Source organism: Tinamus guttatus, unplaced genomic scaffold (genome assembly GCF_059628265.1).
Source record: "Tinamus guttatus ecotype Peru unplaced genomic scaffold, ASM5962826v1 Tinamus_guttatus_pri_ptg000030l, whole genome shotgun sequence".
In the NCBI taxonomy this organism is placed as follows: domain Eukaryota; kingdom Metazoa; phylum Chordata; class Aves; order Tinamiformes; family Tinamidae; genus Tinamus; species Tinamus guttatus.
Window position 1 is genome coordinate 3,724,753 of NW_028288564.1, and position 22,435 is coordinate 3,747,187.

The 22,435-nt window shown below is 36.0% G+C and overlaps 1 protein-coding gene across 1 annotated transcript in view; it reads right to left on the minus strand.

The window, feature by feature from the left end:
- Positions 1–1,023: 1,023 nt before the first annotated feature.
- Positions 1,024–22,435, minus strand: part of ATP11A (ATPase phospholipid transporting 11A) — a 76,339-nt gene continuing 54,927 nt past the window's right edge. Inside the window, exons 21-29 of the mRNA XM_088530055.1 lie at positions 22,049–22,151; positions 21,654–21,799; positions 20,597–20,656; positions 19,544–19,671; positions 17,667–17,802; positions 11,227–11,292; positions 10,847–10,950; positions 8,982–9,147; positions 1,024–1,881 (exon numbers count right to left, since the gene is read on the minus strand). Coding sequence (XP_088386181.1) covers positions 1,624–1,881; positions 8,982–9,147; positions 10,847–10,950; positions 11,227–11,292; positions 17,667–17,802; positions 19,544–19,671; positions 20,597–20,656; positions 21,654–21,799; positions 22,049–22,151 — 1,167 coding nt within the window. The 3' untranslated portion in view covers positions 1,024–1,623. The remainder of the gene's footprint in view (positions 1,882–8,981; positions 9,148–10,846; positions 10,951–11,226; positions 11,293–17,666; positions 17,803–19,543; positions 19,672–20,596; positions 20,657–21,653; positions 21,800–22,048; positions 22,152–22,435) is intronic.

A 22,435-nucleotide genomic window follows, 5' to 3' on the forward strand; every position in this document is an offset into this window, starting at 1 on the left:
ACACTTCACTGTTTTGTAATTGGAAATTCACTAGGAATATTGCAAGGAACATTTCCCAGTAAGTTGATTTTTCTTTTATTAAAAATTGAATTAAATAAATTATTCTTTTTCAACTTTTTTTTTTTTAATCGCAAAGGGAAATTATTTTCCCTACCATCCTACTCCACTAAAAGGAAAAAAAAAACAACTAACAATGTCTTGGTCAAATCTTCCAATAAAGACTATAGCTCTGATTCCAGATATTTTGTTTTCATATAGAAATCAGTTCTTAGCTATTGGTCTCCCAGAGTTATGTAATGATTATGGTCAATTATACCAGTTATAAACACCAGGTTTACTGAAATTGACTGGAATCAAATTCATCCTTCAGACATTTTTGCACCCCAAAATAAAACACTGGACTAAAGAAACAGGACAAGGACAGAGCTAATAGTAAAATTAGTGCAAGGTAACGTAAGTGCAGCAGAGAGAACATGTTCAAGTTGGCTGTCATTGTCATCCTTAAAATAACCCAAACGATCCTTGTCAAGGCAATTTCTGTCAGGATTACGGGTTGGTAGTGAACAGCCATTTGCCACCTGATGGTTCCGTTCCCAAGGTCACAGTTGTGCGCTCCTGGCTTCGCAAGCAATAACCTCTGCTGAGCCAATTAGCCCGTGGTTAACCCCACAATTAAAAACAAAAAAATTAAAAGGATGAGATCCAGACAGTAGAAGACTCATATCTGGGTGGGGGAAATAGCCTTTTTTTTTTAAAAAAAAAAAAGCCGGGGCGGGGGGGGAGGGAGAAACAAACAAGCTTGTTTTTTACTATGGAAACTTTAAAATCATTGAGATAGAGAAGAAGTGAGAGCTCTGGCTAATTTTTCTCTTTGACAAATCCACAAAGACATTTTAGGCAAAATGCTTACATTCAGTTTTTGGGTAGACACTGACACTGATCATAATTATCTATTTAACAGCCAACTTGACTTTGTACAATGCATATGCTTTGCAAGAATTATTTTGCCTATCTTTCTACAGGGGAAAACTAACTCAAAACCATACAAAGCCCTGATTTGGCCACTTACAAGGAAGTGAGCATTAGAGAGTGTTTCTTGAAAGCAGATTTGCACAGAGGAAACACCAGTTTGTTCTACAGAAAGAGCAAAGAAAGAAAAAGAACAGAGCAAAATCAGAAACTGCACTTGTTAAATATGCTTTAGGAGACTTTCATTGGAGATAACTGAGGTCATTGTTTCTGGCTGAAAATTAAAACTGTTGATCTCAAATTGTAGGTCACTGACTGAAACTATAACTCCAAGTAACAAAACAAAATGACTAAAGATGACAGAAGCAATAATGCATAAAAATCTTGACAGAGAATGACGAATTTTTAGTGCTATCGGTCTCACAGTACCAGACTGTGCAGATTGTTCATTGCTCCAGTAGTTTGAAACATAGAAGAGGCCAACTGGCCTGGAAGGTTTCATACTTATAGCTCTTGATCCTGTTAGTCTGAATATATACTTCAGACAGCAAAAGCCGAGTACAGTTTAATATATTTCTCTGACATGTTTGTTTCCTGTTTTTGCAAAATAGAAATCAACAAAAACAGTTTTTAAAGGCTTGAATTGGTGTTCTGTCATACGGACGTTTCCAAACCTGACCCACTGTAGCGGTAGCCTGCACTGGAACGACAATGCTTATTTGAGTAGCCAAAGACAGATGGAAGTACTGAATAATCAATGCCTTTCCAGTGCGTAAACATCATTTTTTTAGAATGAGAATTAGACCTTCTTGCTGGGGAATTGCTGCAGTCACTGCTCCTGTATCTTGGGCTTTTCAGACAGGCAAGAGGTGTGAATTCTGAGATGTGGTCCTGACAGTGCCTTGATGCATTCTGTTAAGAAAAAACAGACACACAGTAAACAAATCATTTAAAAACCAGAAGTCTAAAATCATGCCTTTTCATATAGCTATTATACTCTTGACATATTAATGCTTCTCACTAGATCATCACTATTTGTTTCAAATGAAAGTATAATCCCTCTGTGATGTTGAGCAATCAACCACTTTCAACAAATTAATTTTACATTAAGACCTACAGAATCAGGTGTAATTTTACACACAATTTCTAAAGCTGATAATGTGTTTTTAGAGAAGAGGTGAAGATATAGATGATTCTTTTTGATTTTTTTTTTATAACTAGGCTTATACAGCACTTTGCACTGACTACTGGTAATATCTTTTTACCTTGGACCTTTTGAAATCAGGAAATTTTGGGGACATTTTGAGAAGACAGAAGAAAAATCAACTATTTTGCCCTCTACTTCTAAAGACAGTGAATTCTCTACAACTGGTTTGTGATAATATGTGGAAGTGCCAGTGATTTAATGCATTGTTTTTTTACTTTTAAGCAAGATCTAGTTTTGCGCTTGGTTAGCCTACATGTGGCATCTCTAAAGGCAACTTATACTATGCATCACAGTACTCTCAGGGTCTAATTATCAGTTAACATTTACCTGTACTACATGGTCACCCAATATTCTGGCAGAAACAAGGCTAAAGTAATAGCATAGTTGCATGACAAGACTCTGGAACACATGCACAGACTGAAAGAAATTGGCACAATACCTTCCTAAATCAGGTTTATCTATTCTCCTTGCTTACTGTACATACAATTTCCAGGTAAAGGTTTATGGAGGTAATGTGATCATCTTTAAGAAATTATAAGCATTATATTCAAGAAATAATATGCATTAATGCCTACATTATAGGCATTATTCAAACCAATGGCATTAATCAAGCTCCTCGTTAATACTATATATATATACCAGTAATATTCTGTCATCCACTTTCTCTTTCCCTGCTAATATCAACAAAATAGCAAAAAAGGGGAATTAGGGTGGGAGAGGGAATATTAATGATGAAAGTTTATAGAAATTTGCCTGAGATTTAATATTACCTTTTTTTACGTCAATCACAAACTCAAAACATTACTCACACAACTAAGATCACACAGAAAGCTGTCTTAACAACAGTTACTGCGGGAAGAGAGAGTGAGCCAACTGTACCAAACTATTCATTATCAGTGTTGCCTGGCTTCTTTGAAAACATACATAGACCAAATACAAACACAAATATCTGCTAATTTTCTGTTCCTCCAGCTACAAAGTAAAACACTTTAGTTTTTTACACCTAACACATCAAACACACCATAACTATCTCTATAAAAAAAATGTATTTTTTTCCACACACAAAATGCTGGATTCCAAGACATGCTATTTTTTAATCTTCTGTGCTTAACAGTATTCAAAGAAGTTGGGACATTCTACAACTTCTCATCTAGCAGATTTTAAAAATAAGTTAAAAGAATCCCTTCACCTACCTTCAAGCCCTATAGTTCTCTTTCTACCACATCACCTCATTACATTGCATTTGTCCTCCTCACCTATGGGCACTTTTGCTCCTTTACTTAATTCGTGTGTGTTGTTTTTTAGGGTCAAGAGAGTGTGAAGGGACGGCAGCACACATGGCAACCAGACGGAGATGTAGAAGTGTTAACTTTTTACTTACACTTGCTAGTGTAACCAGTGTTAGGTCAAGGAGATAATGTAAAGCAGAGAACTTCATTCTGTAATGTTCTCATGTCTTCATCCCCTTACACTGCCAGGCTTTAGGAGTTAACCCCTTAGGCTCCCATTTCAGATGTCTGGCAAGACTACTATGCTATCGTGTTACCTGAGGGAGTGAGGCATCGATGCCCTGGTCTAGGGAGACCATACTATTTTGGTAGATGCTGTGAGATATAGAGCCCCAGTCTCCTAATACAAGGTCCTACTCACATGTAACTTGCTTCCTTTCATATAATTATCTTCCTGTTAGATCTTGCTCTTACTGTCTCTATTTGGTCTATGTATGTATTCAAGAAGTTGAGATATGACAGTGCTAATGAGGGAGAATTACTTCTGACTTCATATATTCTATACTGTGGTGTAATGTGAATGCATTCTGCAACAATGGCTGCAGTTCTATAAATGAGATGTCACACAAAACCCCATGTATTAAAAAGACTTTAGTACAGGTATATTGATTCATGCAGATACATTGCTTTCTATTACACTAGTAAGTGTCTGAGACAGAAAGATCTTACCTGAGATACGGATTACCTCTTGCAAAAACTAAGCTATTCAAGTAAAATACAGTAATTTTATATCAACACTGGTAAAGTACAGCAAAAACTCTGGAGGAAACAGTTGATTTGTAAAAAAGCACAGTTCACCAATAGAAATTAATCCAAACTGGCAACACGTACAGTACTGTTACCTAGTTTTGATCTAATTATGCCTCGGAAGCTGAAAGATTTCCTTCAAGAAGCGGCCCATCGCTGCTCGCCAGTGCATTTAGGGTTGTTTTATGTCTCATACTCTTCTGCAAGGATGAGGAAAAACACTGAGACTCTTGCTGAATACACGAGGGAAATGTGAATGAACTTAACCATTTGGTACAAATTTAACTACTGTACCAGCTCCTTGTAAAGTGACAGATTTTCTGATAGATTTAAAAATAAAAAGGTTATTCAGTGTAAAACAAAGTTTCTGTTTCTCAAGCCTGGCGTTAATCCTTTGAGCTTCCCTGAGAATGTTTCTGATTCCAATCCAAACTTTATTTTTAAAAAAATATTTAATTACTCCCTAACGTATTTAAATTGCACCACAACCACTGTGGGCTGTATGTTCTCCCCCGCTGACAATGGCCTGTACCGAGAGCTCCCATTGCTTTGATAAAGCCATGTACAAGTGCTGTACCTACAGCAGGACCCTACAGGGCATTTGGGCAGCCACAGTGGCCCAGTATTTCTTTTCAGGTGCTCTTACCTAGGCAGCCCAGGGATTGCAAGTTAAAGAGGGGATGTCCTGCTCCACTATGTCCCAGGCCTACGGCGGAGTGCACGTGAAGGTAATGAAGAGAGGGCTGACTGAAGGCAATGAAATGAGGCCTGACTTGCAGCTTATTCACTACAATGTGGTGAAGGAGGGCAGGGCAGTTGCCAAGGTAACTTCTTCCACGGGATTCAAACATGGCAACAGCAGGATCCCGCTTCTTTGCTTTCCAAACAAGGGGAGCCCACTGCATGACAAAGGCAATACTTTACTGGTCACTAGTTTGCTAAGAGCACACTTGCTGAACAGAAGCGAAGTCCTGTGAGAAACAGGAGATGGCAACCCCCAGAGAGGCTTCCTAAAGCAGAAGGGCCGCTCTGGGTTTCCCCAGGAGCCACAAAGGGCAGAGATTTCGTAACAGGGCTGATGGTCTGAGCTTGTGACTAAAGCGAAAGTAAAGTCAAAAACCGTCAGTCATAAGCCAAGAGAAAAAGAAAAACATTCCTTAAAAAGGAATTAAAATACAGAAGTTATTTACAGCTCACAATCAAAACAGCTGGTATTTCACTTCAAAAATATTTGGGATTACTGAAACACTGTTATTTGAAGGGACAATAAAATATGAAAAGAGAGTAATTTATATTTTCCACAACCAATTAATGTGGTTTGGGTCTATTAAAAAAACAACAAAAAAAACCCATTTATTAAAATTAAAGGCTGAAATGCCCTGGACTTTTCTTCCAGTTAAAGAACAATATTCATATTGATGCATTGGGTTAAACAGTCACATGTATGAGACATGAGCAGGTTTTGGCTTGCATTAGACAACAGATTCCTCCAAAGCTTTTGCAAAACCAATGTTTTAGCCCAACAAAAACTAGCTTATAGCTAGTCTTGTGTTTTATTTGATAACTCTTCCAGAAGTTCTTTATTATAAAGAAAGTTTTGTAGTTTAAGTTTAAAAAGTTTTAAAAAGGTCTTAAAAGTTTAGAAATAATTGGTTAAAAGCCCATTTGAACTAATCCTAGGGAACCTACAAGACAGTTTTATCCAAAATATTCAATACTGAAAACTACTTTGTGTGTTTTCCAAGTGATTTAAGTAGTTTGTCATTTTATTGACTATACATTTTTGAAGGGAGAAGCAGAGAGAAAATGTATGAATGTATTTTTTAATCTTAACTAGTTAAAAAACAAGGATATAAATTTTGCAGTGGAAACCAATAGTGTCCTACTACTCAGTGAAAAAGAGCTTTCTTATTAAGTTCAGTGAAGCCAAAATTTACTAGCTTTTTTTTATTTTGTTATTAAATTACTTTTGGATCATGGGCTATTTTTTTCTATTAAGAATCACAGAGTTTCATAAAATGGAATACAAGGAAATCTTGCTCTGAAAAGGTGTGCTAGAAATAGCTTGCACCCCAAAAGCTGCATATTCTTCCATAACAGCAGAGGAAATACATCTATATATTTGAAGGATTGATTCAGTATCTTCCAGTAACGCATTTTCTGTACTAAGCCAACATCAACATAGCCAGTACGTTTTTTTGTGTGGTGAATATTCCATTTAGTCACAACATGCATTCACCTACAGATATATCAATGATTAAAATGGCAATCTAAGAATCTTAGATTCTTGAGGCAGAAACATTATGTAAAATCCAGTAATAACAGTGGCAAAAATGACAGAGTAGTGATAGTGATGGATTGTGATAATGATCCATAGATTCCTTGTGATAAATAGAAGAAGGAAAAATTTATATTAAAAGTAATCTTCTTTAAAGTATAGTTGACATGTGAATCACAAATGGAGACAATGAGTATGGTAAATAACTTCTGATGATAAACCTTCTACTGTCCTTTGAATGAAATGGCCAAGCATGCAGAAAGGCAGAAAAAAAGTCACCTTTTTTCCGTTAGAAACTTAGACTGCTTGAAGTCTGAGAAAGCATAAAGATGGTGGACTGCTCAACAGAAAGGCACTGATGTTTACTCTGATTTTCCCAGAAGATTGTAGGAAGTAACCGTGCACATCATTTATGATTAAAGCAAGGTAGCAGTTATTTAGACAGAACGGATTGGAAGACAGGAGGAAACAGAGAGAGAGAGAGAGAGAGGAAGAAGAAACACAAGGGATATATCTCGTTAAAAGCCAAAGACTTTCTACTAAATCTTAAAAAAAAAAAAAAATCGCCAATGTTAAGCCAAAAAGTCTGCTTTACAGCTGATTCATTTCCAGCACTAACATACAATGCCAATGAGAAAGGCTACAGTACCTTGGCTAGGGCTTTTTTTTCTTTCTTTTTTTTTTTTTTTTGCATTAACCCGTCCACATTCACTCTTTCAATTTTTAAATTGTTAAAGAATGTAGAACTACACTGAGCAACTTCTACAAGTAGCGTATATACCATACAGGCATCTATTAAAGCTATTTAAATAGAAAAAAGTGCTAAATGCTGATCAGCCTGGAAATGCCATATTCTTGTCTAAAGTAGGGCATTTCATAATTCTATATATTCAAGGAATGCAAAGCAATAGCAAATAGTTTTACTTTACAGATATTAGAACTTTTTTTTTTTTTTACCTTTGCCAAAGAGAAAATTTTATTTTTCCTTAGAAGTGAAGTTCCTCTATTCCTTTCCTTTTAATGTCAACTATCTTTTCTAGGAGAAATTAAAATACTAACTAATCTCAACATGCAATCACTGGTATCTCATTAATTTAAGCTATCATTAGCAGTTTATATGCTGAAAAGAGCAAAGGGAATAACACAAGTTTCAAATTCAATACCGTCATCATTTATATATCTTTTAGTAAATGCAATATATCAAAGTTTGCTGAAGCCAAAAATGCAGATAAAGCTTTCAGATGGGGGTTAATCTGATGGTCCCAGACAAATACTATTCTTCCTACAGAAGACTTCCTACAGGAGACATCCTACAGAACTTGTGCTTTCCCTTCTATCTTCAGCATGGCTGATCTCTATTTATGCAACAGTTTATCCTATTGGCCTGATCGGAAGAAAACCGACAGCGGATTAAAAAAAAATCCTCTCGTGGGGACAAGGCATGCATAATTTACTATGATAAACATATTTGATTTTTTTTCTAGAGATAATGCATCTAAATAGGCAAAATAAATATAATTTGAAATGTAAAAGAGGAAAAACATTTAAGAGAATATAAATAAAGTTAAAATACTCATTTTTATAATAAGCATAGCATGAATATAAAATAATTTACTAAGGATGCAAAGATTAATCAATACAATTGAATGCTGGCATGAGTTTACTACATATTCCTTACCAACACAATTGTATTTCATTACATTTGTATTCATTACATTTATTTTAAGCATATAAATTATAGGTTTTGTTCAGCAATAAACACACACACAGGTGCAGAATTCCCCTGATATCGAATTGCAAATGCTTGTTCAACTCTAATACGGATTTCAATAAAATGACATGCTCCCTTGCTATCGGGGTTTAATTTGGACTTAGCTTATTTAGCTTAGCTAACAACTATGTTAAGTTCGGACAACAAATGCTAAAATGCCCATATTAAATGCTATATTAAGTTTCCTTAATGCAGTAGATTAATTGCAAATGCATTTTGAGGGTTTAAAAGATAATTACTTCAAATCATGGGTGTGGACAGTACTCCTGAATAAAACAACAGGATCAACTCAAGGCTCTGCTTAGGCCCATTTGTCCTCCCTGGCTTCCTGTTGCACACTTTGAATTATTCAGGCCTGCTTTCTCCTTCATTCCTCCGATCTACCCAAACCGAGAGCCTCATTGCCCCTGCCCTTTTCATTTTCTTAGATTAAAAATCATGTATACCCATCTCCCACCATCTTTATCATCTGATTTCCCAATGGTTACTGGTAAGAAGGCACAGGGCTCGCCCCAGGTTTTAGGTAAACATAAAAAATACCTTTATTCACCATATCATTTGGAAGTGGTTAGTAAACAACCAATAACGTACATCATACATCAGGAAACCTTGTTCTAAGCTTTTCTCTAAACTTTTGAGAAGTCTATTAATAACCTGTGGTACAAAAAAAAAAAAAAAAAAAAACAAAAAAGCCTGAACAACAACAACAATAATTTTTACCTGGATTCTTTCTGTTGCTGTAGGCCACAACTGTCTGCATAAAACCTTCTTAAGAACATCTGGAAGAAGGCTGACAGTTATGAGTAGGATTATAGCCAGCCACGCAGGACCACTAGACAGCATTTGCATGAACACATAATACATCCTCTGATAATTGAGAAAAGGCCTGGTGGGAAAGATTAAATAGAAATTCAGTATACAAAAGAAATGCTTGGCAAATTTACATATAAATGAAATAAAAATATAATGGCAATCACGGTATGGAGCAGGTTCACCTTCTCACTTTGTGCAAATTAGTTCATCCCAATTTTCTCAAAGTGAGATCTGGACACTCACTAACTAGAGAGGCTTCCTGTTAAGCTCCTGTTATCCTATTCACCACATTTTTTTTCTTTCCCTACTCCTACTGCTTTCACCTGCACATGTCGCTGTATCTTGATGGCAGTTCTATGGTCAATAAAATTTTCTTACTGTTTTCAATAATGAAGGTTCAAGGCATATGCCAGTCATCTATATTTACAGTAATTGGAATTAGAGGCCATGTCTACTGAAAATAAAGATTAGTGGACAGTTTCGAGCAATATTGCAATGTAATGCCCAATTGCCAGTGATTACATACTGTATTAGACATCTCTCTAAATGGGGGACAGAACCCTCCAAATACAGAAGAATACCAAACAAGAATATTTGTTTATAAGAATAGTCCAAATACCACTATATACCAGTCCATACCAGTAAAACTGTATTTCAGTTTGTTTCCAAAGTTTGATAAAAGCTTTTGCATTCTGAAAAGTAAGCAAGTTAAAATACAGTGCTGCATGTAAATAGTGACATCTCTAACACAAAGCAAGACTTTGTCAGTTTCAGGAAAAATAGTCTACAAACTAGTCATTCCAATGCTGAAGAAACTGAGACCTGATTTTATTGAAAAAGAAAGAAAAAAAGTGCCTACTGGCTATCTAACAATTGATAGCTGGTAACTCATTGGAAAAGAATTATTGTAATTCAAATCCTCACTCGAAGTTAAATAACATCTCAGTTATCATGCAACAACTAGTCATTGTTTTATCTACGGTTCCTCTACATGTTTGCTTATGCATACAAAGTAGAACAAGCTCCAGCAGAAGAGATTAAAAGAGGGGACCCTGTGCCTAGGAACTCTCTGCAGGTGAGAGACATGAACTTAAATTCCTGATGGCAATCAGGCATAATAAGAACCTGAACCTGTATTTCCCTCAAACAATTCAATTTCAAGAATGTAGACTAAGAAAAAAAGGTTTTAATATTTTATTGCTATTTTTAATAGGAGTTATATTGTTTTTTAGAAAGTTTATTTTCTTACCAGGAAGAAAAGACAAGTAGATGCTCAGACATTTAGGGTAAATCTATTTTAGTAAACAAAAGAGGTCAAGGAATGACCTCAAATACATCGTCCCTGGTTACCCACATGGTTTCACTGTTAATTTATTCCCTGGCTCTAGTTGAGACTGTTGCAAGGAGCTCTCCTGAAGACACTTGCTGACTGGCTAGCCCCAGGCAGCAGAGATTTGACCTACTCTGTGACATTTTGCTTCAGACAATTGAGATGAGCTTGACTGAGATAGCTTTAGTGACAGTCTACAGTCTGATATTTTTCTTTTCCTAGTCCCCTCTAAGAATACTTTCAGTAGCCTATTCTCTAAGAATATTTTTCAATGAAAGAAGACCTGAACATTCTGTAACCAGCATTACTGATGTGTTTAAAATGTGACTGCTATTGGAAATTCTGAAGCTAAGCTGAACTCTATTTGGGGGGAAAAGTATCTAACAGCTCTGTTAAATTTCTGAAATAATATTTGCAATGCAATTTATACTCGAGTTCATACCAAATAATTCCTCCCCAGAGCAGAGAAAAGATAATGTAGAATAGCAGTGATCCCCAGATCATGAAGTGATTTATCCATGTCCAATATTGTGTATCTAGCGCAAGCTGAAAAAACAACAGATTTGTTATTACTATCAAGAAGCAACAGAATACTCAGTAGGAGTGAACTAAAGTTACCCACCCTGAAAAGGTAAGGATTCTACACACAATTAGTTAACAAAAAAGCTTTTCATTTTTGAGCACAGTTAAGAAGGCACAGATGGCAAAACTTACAAATTAAACTCAAAGGGGAAAATTGTAAAGTGAAACTGATCTTAGTAAGCAGCAAGGAGAAAACTGCCACCCAGGAAGTTTCAACTGAAAAAATGTAGCATCCCTTACCTTCAATGTAACTGTGAATACAAGCACAGTAAACACCAATGTTCCAAAGGTCCAGTTTCCAAACATCTGTAAAAGATAGGCAGAGGCTATATTTTACACTGTAATATCAGTTACGGGCTATATCTCACACTGTATCATGAGCTGTCTAGAAAGAAACACTTAAAGCTCATGTATTCCCTTGTATCATGAACTGAAACTAAGCAACAACCTGTATGTTCTATTGTGCTCTTGTGTGTACACACTACACTAAAAGCACACAATATATGCATTTAACCCAAAGGTCATGGGTATATTCCTTAAAAAAAGAAAAAAAAGTGTAGCACAGTTAATGAGTTATTGAGATTTCCAAATGAACTGCAGTAATTTCATGAATCTTCTTATCCACCATCTTTTCTCTGACCTCACTTCTCTGCCCTCCTTGGATTCCTGGATTTTTCAGAGGTTCAAAAGTGTGTTATATGGATCACTAGCAGTACAAGTAGGAATAGGACAAGGATAACCAACGAAGCCATATTAAATACATAAATTTCTACATATCGTTTTAAGATGTAGAGCTTCTGAACTGTAGTTAATTTTCTCCCTCCTTGCATAATGAAATGAAAACACTTCAGCTTTTCACGTGATCAGAAAGTATCATTTGTGATGATGGAGGAAAGAAGTCGTGGTGAATATGGTCACAGACGATTGCTTGGACTGACTGCAGCAGCTATGAGATGACCACATTCAAGGTCCAGAGGAATGTTAGGAAAATAAGCAGCAGACCTGGACAGAATGTTTTAAGGAAATAGGCTGTTTTATTGAGAAAATGACAGCCATAAAACAGAAGGGTACCTAACAGAGGCAAATAATTTTTAAAGAGAGAAATGTTGAGATCTCAGGAACCATCTTCCATAGGAAAACAAAAAGAGAAGGAGGAAGACCCAGTGAACTGCATGCCAGTCAGTCCCATCTTGATCTCTGGAAATATCATATCTTGTTAGAATCCATACATATCAAGGATAAAATGATAATCAAGGGTACTCTACATTGATTTACCAATGGCAGATCACATCTGATCAATGTGATTGCCTTCTATGACAAAATAACTGGCCATGTAGTTGACATGAGAGCAGCAGACGTAACCTATTTTGATTTTAGCAAGGCTGAATATTTTTTTAGTGGTTTCCAGCAGCATTTTCATTTCAAAGCTGAGGAAGCAGGTACTACTACCGGCTGAGCAGCGGCCCTGCTAAAAAGGAAGTTGCAATGGGGTTACAGTGGACTTTAGGCTGAATACAACTCTACAGTATGTTCTCACTCTAAATAAGGCGAACTGCAAACTCTGCAACATTAGCAGGAACTCATCTACCTGATCAAGAAAGTTTATTATTCCCTTTTACTCAGCAATGGTGAGGCTGAATCTGGATGCGAAAAAATTGGGAAGGGTCAAGTGGAAGGCTACCAGGACAGCTGGAGATCTATAGCTCTCCTAAGAAGAGAGGGTTGAAAGAGACCTACTTAGTGTGGTGAAGAATAAGTTAATGCATAACCTAGACAGCTGCCTACAGCAGCTGCCTACAGAAAAAGATTTACAAGGATGATGTAGTCAAACTCTTCTTAGTAATAGGTAATAGATGATGCAAGGATCCAGGGCCAAAAAAAATGCATGTTTAGGAGACCTAGGTTGCATGTTAGGGGAAAAAACAAACAAACAAACAAAACCCAAACGACTGTAAGTGTAATGCAGCACTGGAAGAGGCTGCCCAGACAGATCATAGAATCCTGATCCTTGGACTTGATTCAAGACTCAGCCAAAGCCATGACTGGCCTGATCTAGTGCTGGCAACAATCCTGCTTCTAGCACAAGCTGAAATAGATGAATTCCAGAGCTGCCTTCCAACCAACAATTCTGTGATTCAGATAAAAGCTTCCCTTGTTACCCAAGGACACTGATGTCAGTGGAGAAAACAGATTTGTGCAAATCCAGTCACCGAGTTACATGCAAGTATCTTATCAATTGAAAAGATCACAGCATTCAGTAACATCTGTAGGCACGACAGCACTGGTCGTTCTCAGCACTGGTATGTTCTCAGTGTCGCTGCTGCCAGTTTTTCCTGTATCCCTACCAATCCTGCTTCTATGGATGCTTTTCTGACAGGAACACTTGTCTGTCATTCATTTCACATATGTCACCAGTTGAGAAATGGCAGCTTTTGATTCCTACAACATTTGTGTCAGAACCAAAACTTTCAGCTACCAGTGAAACATATTCTCTCCTGCTCTTCAAAGCTGTTCAGTCTCCATTCTTCATCTCATTTTTATTAATGTTCTACAAAACATTATCTGTAAATATTTGCTGTCTGTATAGTTTCAGTTATTAGGCCACCCAAATTAATCTTTTATCCTGTTTTTCATACTCACGACAAGACTACTTTTGTTAGCTTTTCTATAAATGAGTTTCTCTAGATATGCCAAATGTAGTAATTCTTCAGTGCCTCTAGTAAAAGGCTGCAAGAATTTCGAGACAGATTTTCATAGCATTCTTATAGTCAACTTGATGATATACTTTTAGGATATGCATACTACATGGTGAATGGAAAATTGGCTGGGCTTCCAGGCAGAGATGTCACCACAAAGATGTGATCAGAAGTATGAAGTCCAAATAGTTGGTGGTAGTTAGCGATGTTCATCCAGGGTTGATCCTAGCACCAATATTGTTTAATGTCTTTTATCTTCGATAAGTTTGCGGATGATATTGTGTTGCAGGGAAGCAGTTGAAATGATCGAAAGCAGGGGTGCAATGAGAGAACCTGAACAGGTTGGTGACATGGGCTGACAGAACCTCATGAAGTTCAACAAATGCAAGATCCTGCACTAGGAGCAAAAAACCCTGACGAGCCAGTATAGGCTCCTGGCTGGAAAGTGGATTTGCAGAAAACAGGAAAGGATCTGGGTGTCCTGGTGGACAAGTTTAAAACAAGCCAGAAATGCACCCTTGTAGCAAAGAAAGTCGATATTGTAAAGTTTTGGTGAGCCAGCAGGTCAAGCAAAGTGATTCCTTGCCTCTATTCAGCACTCGTAAGGCCACACTCTGGAGAACTGTCTTCAGTTTGTGTCTCCAAGTACATGAAAGGCATTGACATATGGCAGCAACTCCAGGGGAAGGCCATCAGGATAGCTGGTCAAGGAGCTGAAGCACATGGCGTGAAGGTTAGGGAATTTCATTTATTTAGTTTATTTTAAATGTGTAATCAAGTGTTTGGAAAACACGATGAACTGCAGAATATCTTCAGGTTTCTGATCTGAGTTCTACTTTGGTATAATTTGATTTTGACGGGGTCATGTTTATGCTACATTGTTTTGTGTGTACTCAAAATGTGGCAGGAAACTGGTTTAGGAACTTCAAATTATGCCCATACTTATTGACTTTCTTCTTTCAGATAAATGTTCCAGAACTCTCATGCCGTATCAGGCATCTCTTGGACAGGCTCATCAGTCTGAGTTTCTGGATACTGAACAATGTGTCCATATTACCAGTAAAACCTGCTAGATAAAAAAAAGTTGAGACAATTCTCTTGTGTCTCTAGGTGTCAGGCAAAATGGAAAACATCAGGCTGCAACTAAACCCTTCACCTAGATGTTTTTGGCTCAGGCTACTAGGTCATTGCATAAGGCCTGCAGGCTCCAAGAGGCTGCTAATTTAGACACACAGAAGGGAAAGCAGAATAATATGGAATGAAACAGTTAAAAAAAGCTGATGGCGCTTTCAGTATCTCAGGATATTATTCATGTCCTGAGGTTCCAAACTGTGCTTTTATAAGTTTTCTTGTTTACATCCAGCATATTAACTAATATTTTTCTGTGATCTGCTCCCAGCCTATCCAAGGCTTCCTTCTCCTTCTGTGACTGTATTCATTGTATTTTCCATGTTCCTGTAGATTGCTTTTCTCACTTATCTTCCTGCTGGTTTAAATTTTCCATTCTGTTACTCATTTTAACTTAACCATTGTCCATCAAATGTTAAAATTAAAAATCACAGATGAAGTATGTTTCATTACATGGGTAAACTAAGATGACATTTACAATCTGTAATCACTTCTACAATGCCTTGTTTTCCTCTTACCTTCCTCATGTAATTGGTTTCTGGCTATATTTTATACAACACCAACTCTGATGTTAGAGCCAAACTGAATCATTGTGCACCAAGCACTCACACAAATTTGTAACAATTAGTAAGACCAATCCTTGTCATCTTAGTTTTGTTAACCAGGAAATGGGTGAAGCAGGCATTTATGGAGTAAATTTCAGCAATTAAAAATACACTTTTCTGGTATTTGAGTACCATCACTCTTCAGACAGTTTCAACCAAATTTGTAAGTACTGAAAAAAACACTGGGGGCTTATGTGGAAGTGAGCTGAATGATATGTCAATTCTGGTCTGACACAGGAAGTAATTCAAGTAAAAGACACTCACTTGTTTGATTTCTACTAGTTTTGTAAAAATGGTGATTAGTTCAGCAAAGAAAAAAATTTACAAAATTTTGATTCAGCACCCATTTTAATAATTTGAAACACAACTTGGATCATCTTGTATCATTTACGGTATTAGCGTTCCCCTTAACTCTTTTATCCCTTTACCTGCGTTTTACCTTAAGCATATATTGTTGCAGTAAAGTTTTCAAATTAAATCTTTCACAGACTTTTTCCAGACATAAACATAATTTAAGTACTTCAAAATAAAGACCAACACCCACTAGCATTCATGTATGTATATACCAACGGATGCATGTATCTCTGACTATTCCTGAACAGTAACTTCAGGTTTTTAAAACTGCAATGCAAACTGTATTTCTTACAGTCATTTATACATTTTTTACATACACACGCATACACGCTGAATGGTACTGAGTTTTCTAAACCACTCTGACACTCTCATCTGAATCTCTTACCAGGCCAAGAACCTCATTATCCAGTATTAACATGGGCACCTAATTCTAGAAATACACCTTCCAAGTGTGGGAATTGGGCAATAGTGTGGTTTTAGAACTTCCTCAATGATTTAATTTAATAAATGCATCAAAATGTGCTAACGATTTTAAAAAGGAACCTAGTCAGAATATTTGCAGTATTTAGCATTAATAATATTTGTACAAATACGAAAAGACTGATTTTCAGGACTGCAGATATGAACTGATGCAGTTTTTTTGTATTTAGCAGAGAACATTATTGTAAGAAGAGAGAAGATCATGTATCAGAAGAAGTACTACAATGTACACTTATGTCTAAAGGAAGGTTATTCAATCCTTAGAGAAATTAACTTGCTAACATAGTCTCTCACACAACAAAAGTTCACTTCACTGGTGATTGTCACAAGGTGGTATTTAAAGATACTTTGATACTGCTTTTCTAGAAAATGTATACTTCTAGTTTATAGGTGAGTAAAGAAAAATAACAAAATTTGTTTTGTCTCACACTTTGTGAGTCTTTTCTAAAGCATTTGAAGCATATTATAGCATAAATTATAATACATTTTCTGTAGCAGAGGCAGGAACAAAATACAGGCTATAGAGAAGCACAGAACAATAATAAAATGCAAGGAAGCAGAAAAACTACCCATTTTTTGAAAGTTCTTGTTGTTTTAGTATTCCTCATATACCTTAATATAACTTATACCCTATATAAGTTCTTTAGATTTTAAGACCTTACAGAGTAGCAATAAAGAACATTTCTATTAATAGGTTTAAATAATATTTTTAAATAACTGTAGGAGATATTTAACTGTTCTTTAATTAACAGTTTAATTAAAGAACAGTGAAAGATGAAATGGATATCATGACAAATCCACAGTAGTCTTACCATGTGAGTGCTGGTTGTCATTAGCTGAGGATAGGAAGAGAAGCAAGTAGCAAAAAGAAAAAAAAAAGCACAGAAATAAAATAGACCAAAATATCAATGGGTAAAATAAATAAAATGCAAAGGTCCTTAAAATTTGCATTCATGTGACTGCAAAGCAAATAGAGATAGAATATTTTTAAGCTGCTATATGCAAAAATATTTTTAATATTTTAAAAGCCTGTTATATTTAAGCTCTTGTGTGACCACTCATAACACCTGTACCTTTTCTGAATACACAGTTAATCAGTTAATCAAATATTCATCGATGTGTTAAGCACAAACCAGAAATGTTACCATGTGATTCTGAAGGAATACTTGAAATATATGATGTACATTTATCTTTAATTTTATCTAGTCCCATGCCACTGTTTGCTGATATACAGAATTTCTACTACATAATTCAGATTGCTAGACAGACAACCCATGTATCTCACCGTAATTTACAAAACAGTTGTCTCATTGTGCTGGAAATCTTAAAGAACACAATTAAACTGTGTTCACAATGACTGAACACTTGACATTTAGAAAATTATATTTCATCAAATCTGATCAAATCCAATACTAACCTGTCCGTTGCTGGTTACAGTTGTGTTTTCAAACAAGAAATAGGCACCAAAGAAAAATACCACAGCATCAAACACCCCTAGGAATGTCCAATAGATAAATGCACGCCAGCGCAACAAAGCATTCTTGGCAACATCTCTGTGTTAAACAAGATACATACATCGATATTAGCACATGGAAAAGAGTCCAGACAAATGAAATTTTGCGGATTTTCTGGATTTTGTGAGGGACACGGAGTGAAGAGGCCACATATGGGTTAACTTCACATTTCCACATGGCAATTACCTACCACTTCATACTTCACCAAATCTTTCCTAATTAGCTCCTCATTATTTTTTAAATTTAATTTTTACTGAATCCTTTTAACTGTTGCCTTTAGTTCTGATTATTCCAGATATATAGTCAATTCTTCTTCTGTGCTGCACCAATTCACATTGCAATCTTTTTACAGAAGTTATCTCATTTACACTACCTGCTGTACAGCTGATAATCCAGTATAAATTGTAAATGAAAACACTAGAGGTCTCCAGAGACTCCACTTTATTTCCCATGGGATAATTTTATATAAAATATTGGAACAAAACAATTAGCTTTATGTGAAACATGAACCAGGAATTAGCAGTTCAGTTGAGCCTTTAAGCCAAAATTTCTTCAATATTTTCCCACAAAAAATATCTGGAATGATCAACAGTAGAACTAACCACTAAATCACTATCACATATTTTCTCATTACAGAAATGATTAAATAGTACAAATTTAGTTCTTGCATACAGAAAAAGTACATATGAATGTATCACTATAAAACATGCCATAACATCAGGACAGTTAAAGGAAAACCCAGAATTTAAAAATTTCATGAAACATTTATCATCTACCAAGCCTTTCACTCATATAGCCGTTAAGAAATGTGTCTCATGACCATCTGATGTTGTTTTGCACTTCAAGTTACCCCATGAGATTAGCAATTTTCTTTTAAAATGGTGCAAGGCCACATATGTCTAACACGAGCCTCATCTGCCCTAGAACAACAGGACTATGCTATACTAAGCTTTCAAAACCCCAAATGAAAGATCTTTTGAACTACAATTTCAAAACTGGAAACATTTAAATATAGAACTGAAAAAAGGGGTATTGGCTTCAATGGCAGTATCTTGGAATTTTTTCAGAATGAATCCCCTATTCAGTTGTGAGATAAATAGGTTAAGGTATCTCACTTGAAGCATTATCTTTTATCTACAATTACTACACGCTCAAAATGTTTTCCCTTCAATTATCTACTATAATCACTCTCTAAAATGCACTGTTTTTGCAGCTGCAAGAAGCAAATCTGAGCACTGTTGCTAATTTAGATGGCCACATGCAGATTATTGGCAGGGATGGTATTTCAAGTGGCTAAGACAAGTAAATCAAAACAGCCACAGCTTTAATGCCCTGCAAATAAGTCAACAGTACGCAGAAGACAATGCTCATCACATGTCTACTCTTAACACTCAGTTCATCTTTCCCTCAAAATAAAAGTATATGGAAGAAATGGTATGATTTTTCTTTATAAAGAACTTCTATTTCTCATGGCTAAAGGAAATAAATAGTCCTAAATGAAATCATATTTTCAATTTCTAGGACAGCCATTTTTATTATGCTCTCATTTGCTTAAGTGACAAATGAACGGTGTGGATCACAGAATTTAAATATACATGTTAAAATGTGCATCTATAGTTCTTTATATACAATGCACGTGGTCTTCAATCCTTCCATTGCAGTATATCTGAGGTTTTTCTTTTGTACCTTGTGAAACAGAAATCCTGAGTACTTTGGTTCTAACAGAGCCAGATTTTGCCTCTGAAAAGCCAAACCTTAGGAGCTAATGTATTAATTTTACCTGTATAGGGAAGGCTCTCTCTTGAGTGTGTCTGCACTGACATGTTGTTCCATTAGACTGTACAAGAGGATAGGAAGGGAAGTGAAGCTGATATTGTACAGTGTTAGATACGCAGTATCATATAAAGGCTGTAGATAGAAAAGAAATTAGCTAGTTACAATTTTAAAACACAATCCACTGTACTATGCTTAATTTAAAACAGTGAGTCAACTTGTTTAAAATACAAAAGTATATCCCTCACCATGGAACCAAATACCCCTGAACAGCTGCTTGCAGTTGTGAGACACAACTCTGCCCTTGCACCCAATTCGTATGGAGGACAGAAATAGTCTGGTCCACATATTGTCCCCTCCTATGGGTTCCACTGAGACCAACTCTAAACTACCCAAACTGAACAACTGAAGACTCCTGTAGAGACAGCAAACCCTCTCGCACATCCATCCCCAGCTCCCCAGAGCAGCTTTTCCCCAGCCCGTCCTGGTGCCTGGGGTTATTCCTCCTCAAGTGCAGGACCCTGCATCTGCCTATGTTGAACCTCACAAGGTTCCATTCCACCCAGCTCTCCAACTTGTTCAGCTCCCTCTGGAGGGCAGTGCAGTCCTCTGGAGTGTTGGCCACTCTTCCCTGTTTTGTACCATCAGCAAACTTGCTGAGGAGACACTGTCCCTTCATCCAGGTCACTGATGAATAAGTTGAACAGGACTGAACCCAGTATTGACCCTAGGGGATATCACTAGCTACAGGTCTCCAACTATACTTTGTGCCACTGATCACAATCATCTGAGCTCTGCCAATTTTTTGCATTGCTGTTTTAAAATTTTGTGTTCTTGTAGCTCTGACTTTGAAAATAATATGGCATTTATAAAAAGTCATGCAATTAGTTTCTGTCGCTTAACCTTAACTGTCACTAAAATCACATGAATCAAAATTGCTGTTCTTCTTTCTACAGTGTGCAAACTGTAGAAACCTAGCAATTTTCTCAGCAGACTAGGTACAGTGAGAACATGAAGAATCCATTTGATTTAAAAAAATATAAATTTCTGTAGGACTAACCTGTTGTGAAAACCCACAAAAGAACTGATATAAAAACTGAGGGAAAATGAAGCAGACATTCTGAAAGACAAAGTGACACAATTATCAAGTGAAATACAAGCATCAATAAACATGTTGTTCACAGTGCTATAACTGTGCATACTATTTTATAAATCTAGCAATAGTCAATGCTGCAGGAATGGTAGAAGACCTGCATACATTAAACATTAAGCATTACCATTCTCATCTTATGTTAGTACTGTAAGAAAATATCCCGTAAGAAAATACACTGTAAGAAAATACTGTAAGAAATATTCTGGAAGCAAACTTGTAAGACTGTAGTTTCAAAATTCAAGGGCAATCAATTTTTGATCCAGGACTACAGTGCAGTGAAGAGAAAGCAAGTAAGGTACAATTCACAGTAGAACAGAAACTGTGATAAGGAAGGTTGTTTATACTTTGCTCAGCATGGTTCCCAGCAAAGAAATTTTTGATATTCCAAGCTGTGACCTCCAGATTCATCCTTTCATAGCTACACATACAGTCAAACACCTAAGGTCTTGAATGATCATGAGGTTCCTTTCTATAATCTTTCCATAACTTACTGAAAGAACTTAGATTGGATCCCAACATTTAGACACAGACTGTCTAAACAGGGAGATGCACATTATACATTTTCTCCACCTACACTATCTCATTGAATTTAGAAACTAAGAAAATTTAGTTAAGTAAATTTAAGTTCTCAAACACCGTTTCCAACATGATTAAAAAGGCCATTGTAGAAAGAATCTAAAAGTTACTGAAAATAAACAGAACAGTCTTTGCTGGAATTTCTAAGGGAGAAAGACCAAAGAGAAAAGCAAATTTTACTTTTAACCATATTAAAAAATATAGAATATATCTAAACAAAAGTATTTTGCCACGCTATCTGGGTTACAACAGAAATCCCATCTTAGCTTTGCATCTATTGATATATATGTATATTGATATGTATACATATATTGATATATATGTATATACTTAAGTACTACCACATGAGTTCTTGAGATTTAAATAATTAGAATAAGCATTCTCCTACCTTATAAAAGAAGTATTGCACAAGTTCAGATATCCTAACATAATAAAAATGCCCATGAACAAGCAACATTTTTTTCAAATGTTTAAATTTAGGTATTGCATAGTCACTGTTTCTCGCTGCTTGACGACCTTCTTTGCCAATGATTCCTTAAAAAAAAAAAGATGAAACTTTTTAACAAAAGAACTATCCAAAAACATACAATTATTTGAAAAATTATACAGCAATGCTGTAACACTAATTTAATAAGACAGCACCGCAGTACCTCGTAAGGTACCTGTGGTAAATGCACTAATAGTTGTCTATAAATGGAGCAATATGATTCTTTGATTCCTAATTGGATGGATTAAATGTTTTTGTCATTTTGCTTGAAATAAAAATCTGAAAAGCACACTTACCTATACCAACATGTGCTTCTAGAATCATACTGACATCATTTGCTCCATCACCGATTGCTAAAGTGATAGGACGCTCCTTTGATAACTTAATCAATTTTACAATCTGGAAAAGAACTACTGTTAAAAACTCTTCTCTGTGAGGTTGATGGATTATTTATTTTGCATGAGACAGTATTTAGTGCACAATTTATGAAAAAAGAGCAACACAGTTACATTAGAAATTCTGTGAAAGGACACAAAATACAAATAGCCCCATTCAACTACTATACATAAAGATCACCGTGGTTTCTTTGTATTAAAAATATTTACTACAAATGTAAATTCCTCTTTCAAATACTTTCAAGGTATTTTAAGGTGAGATTAGGTGGTAAGAAAAGTGAAGAGATG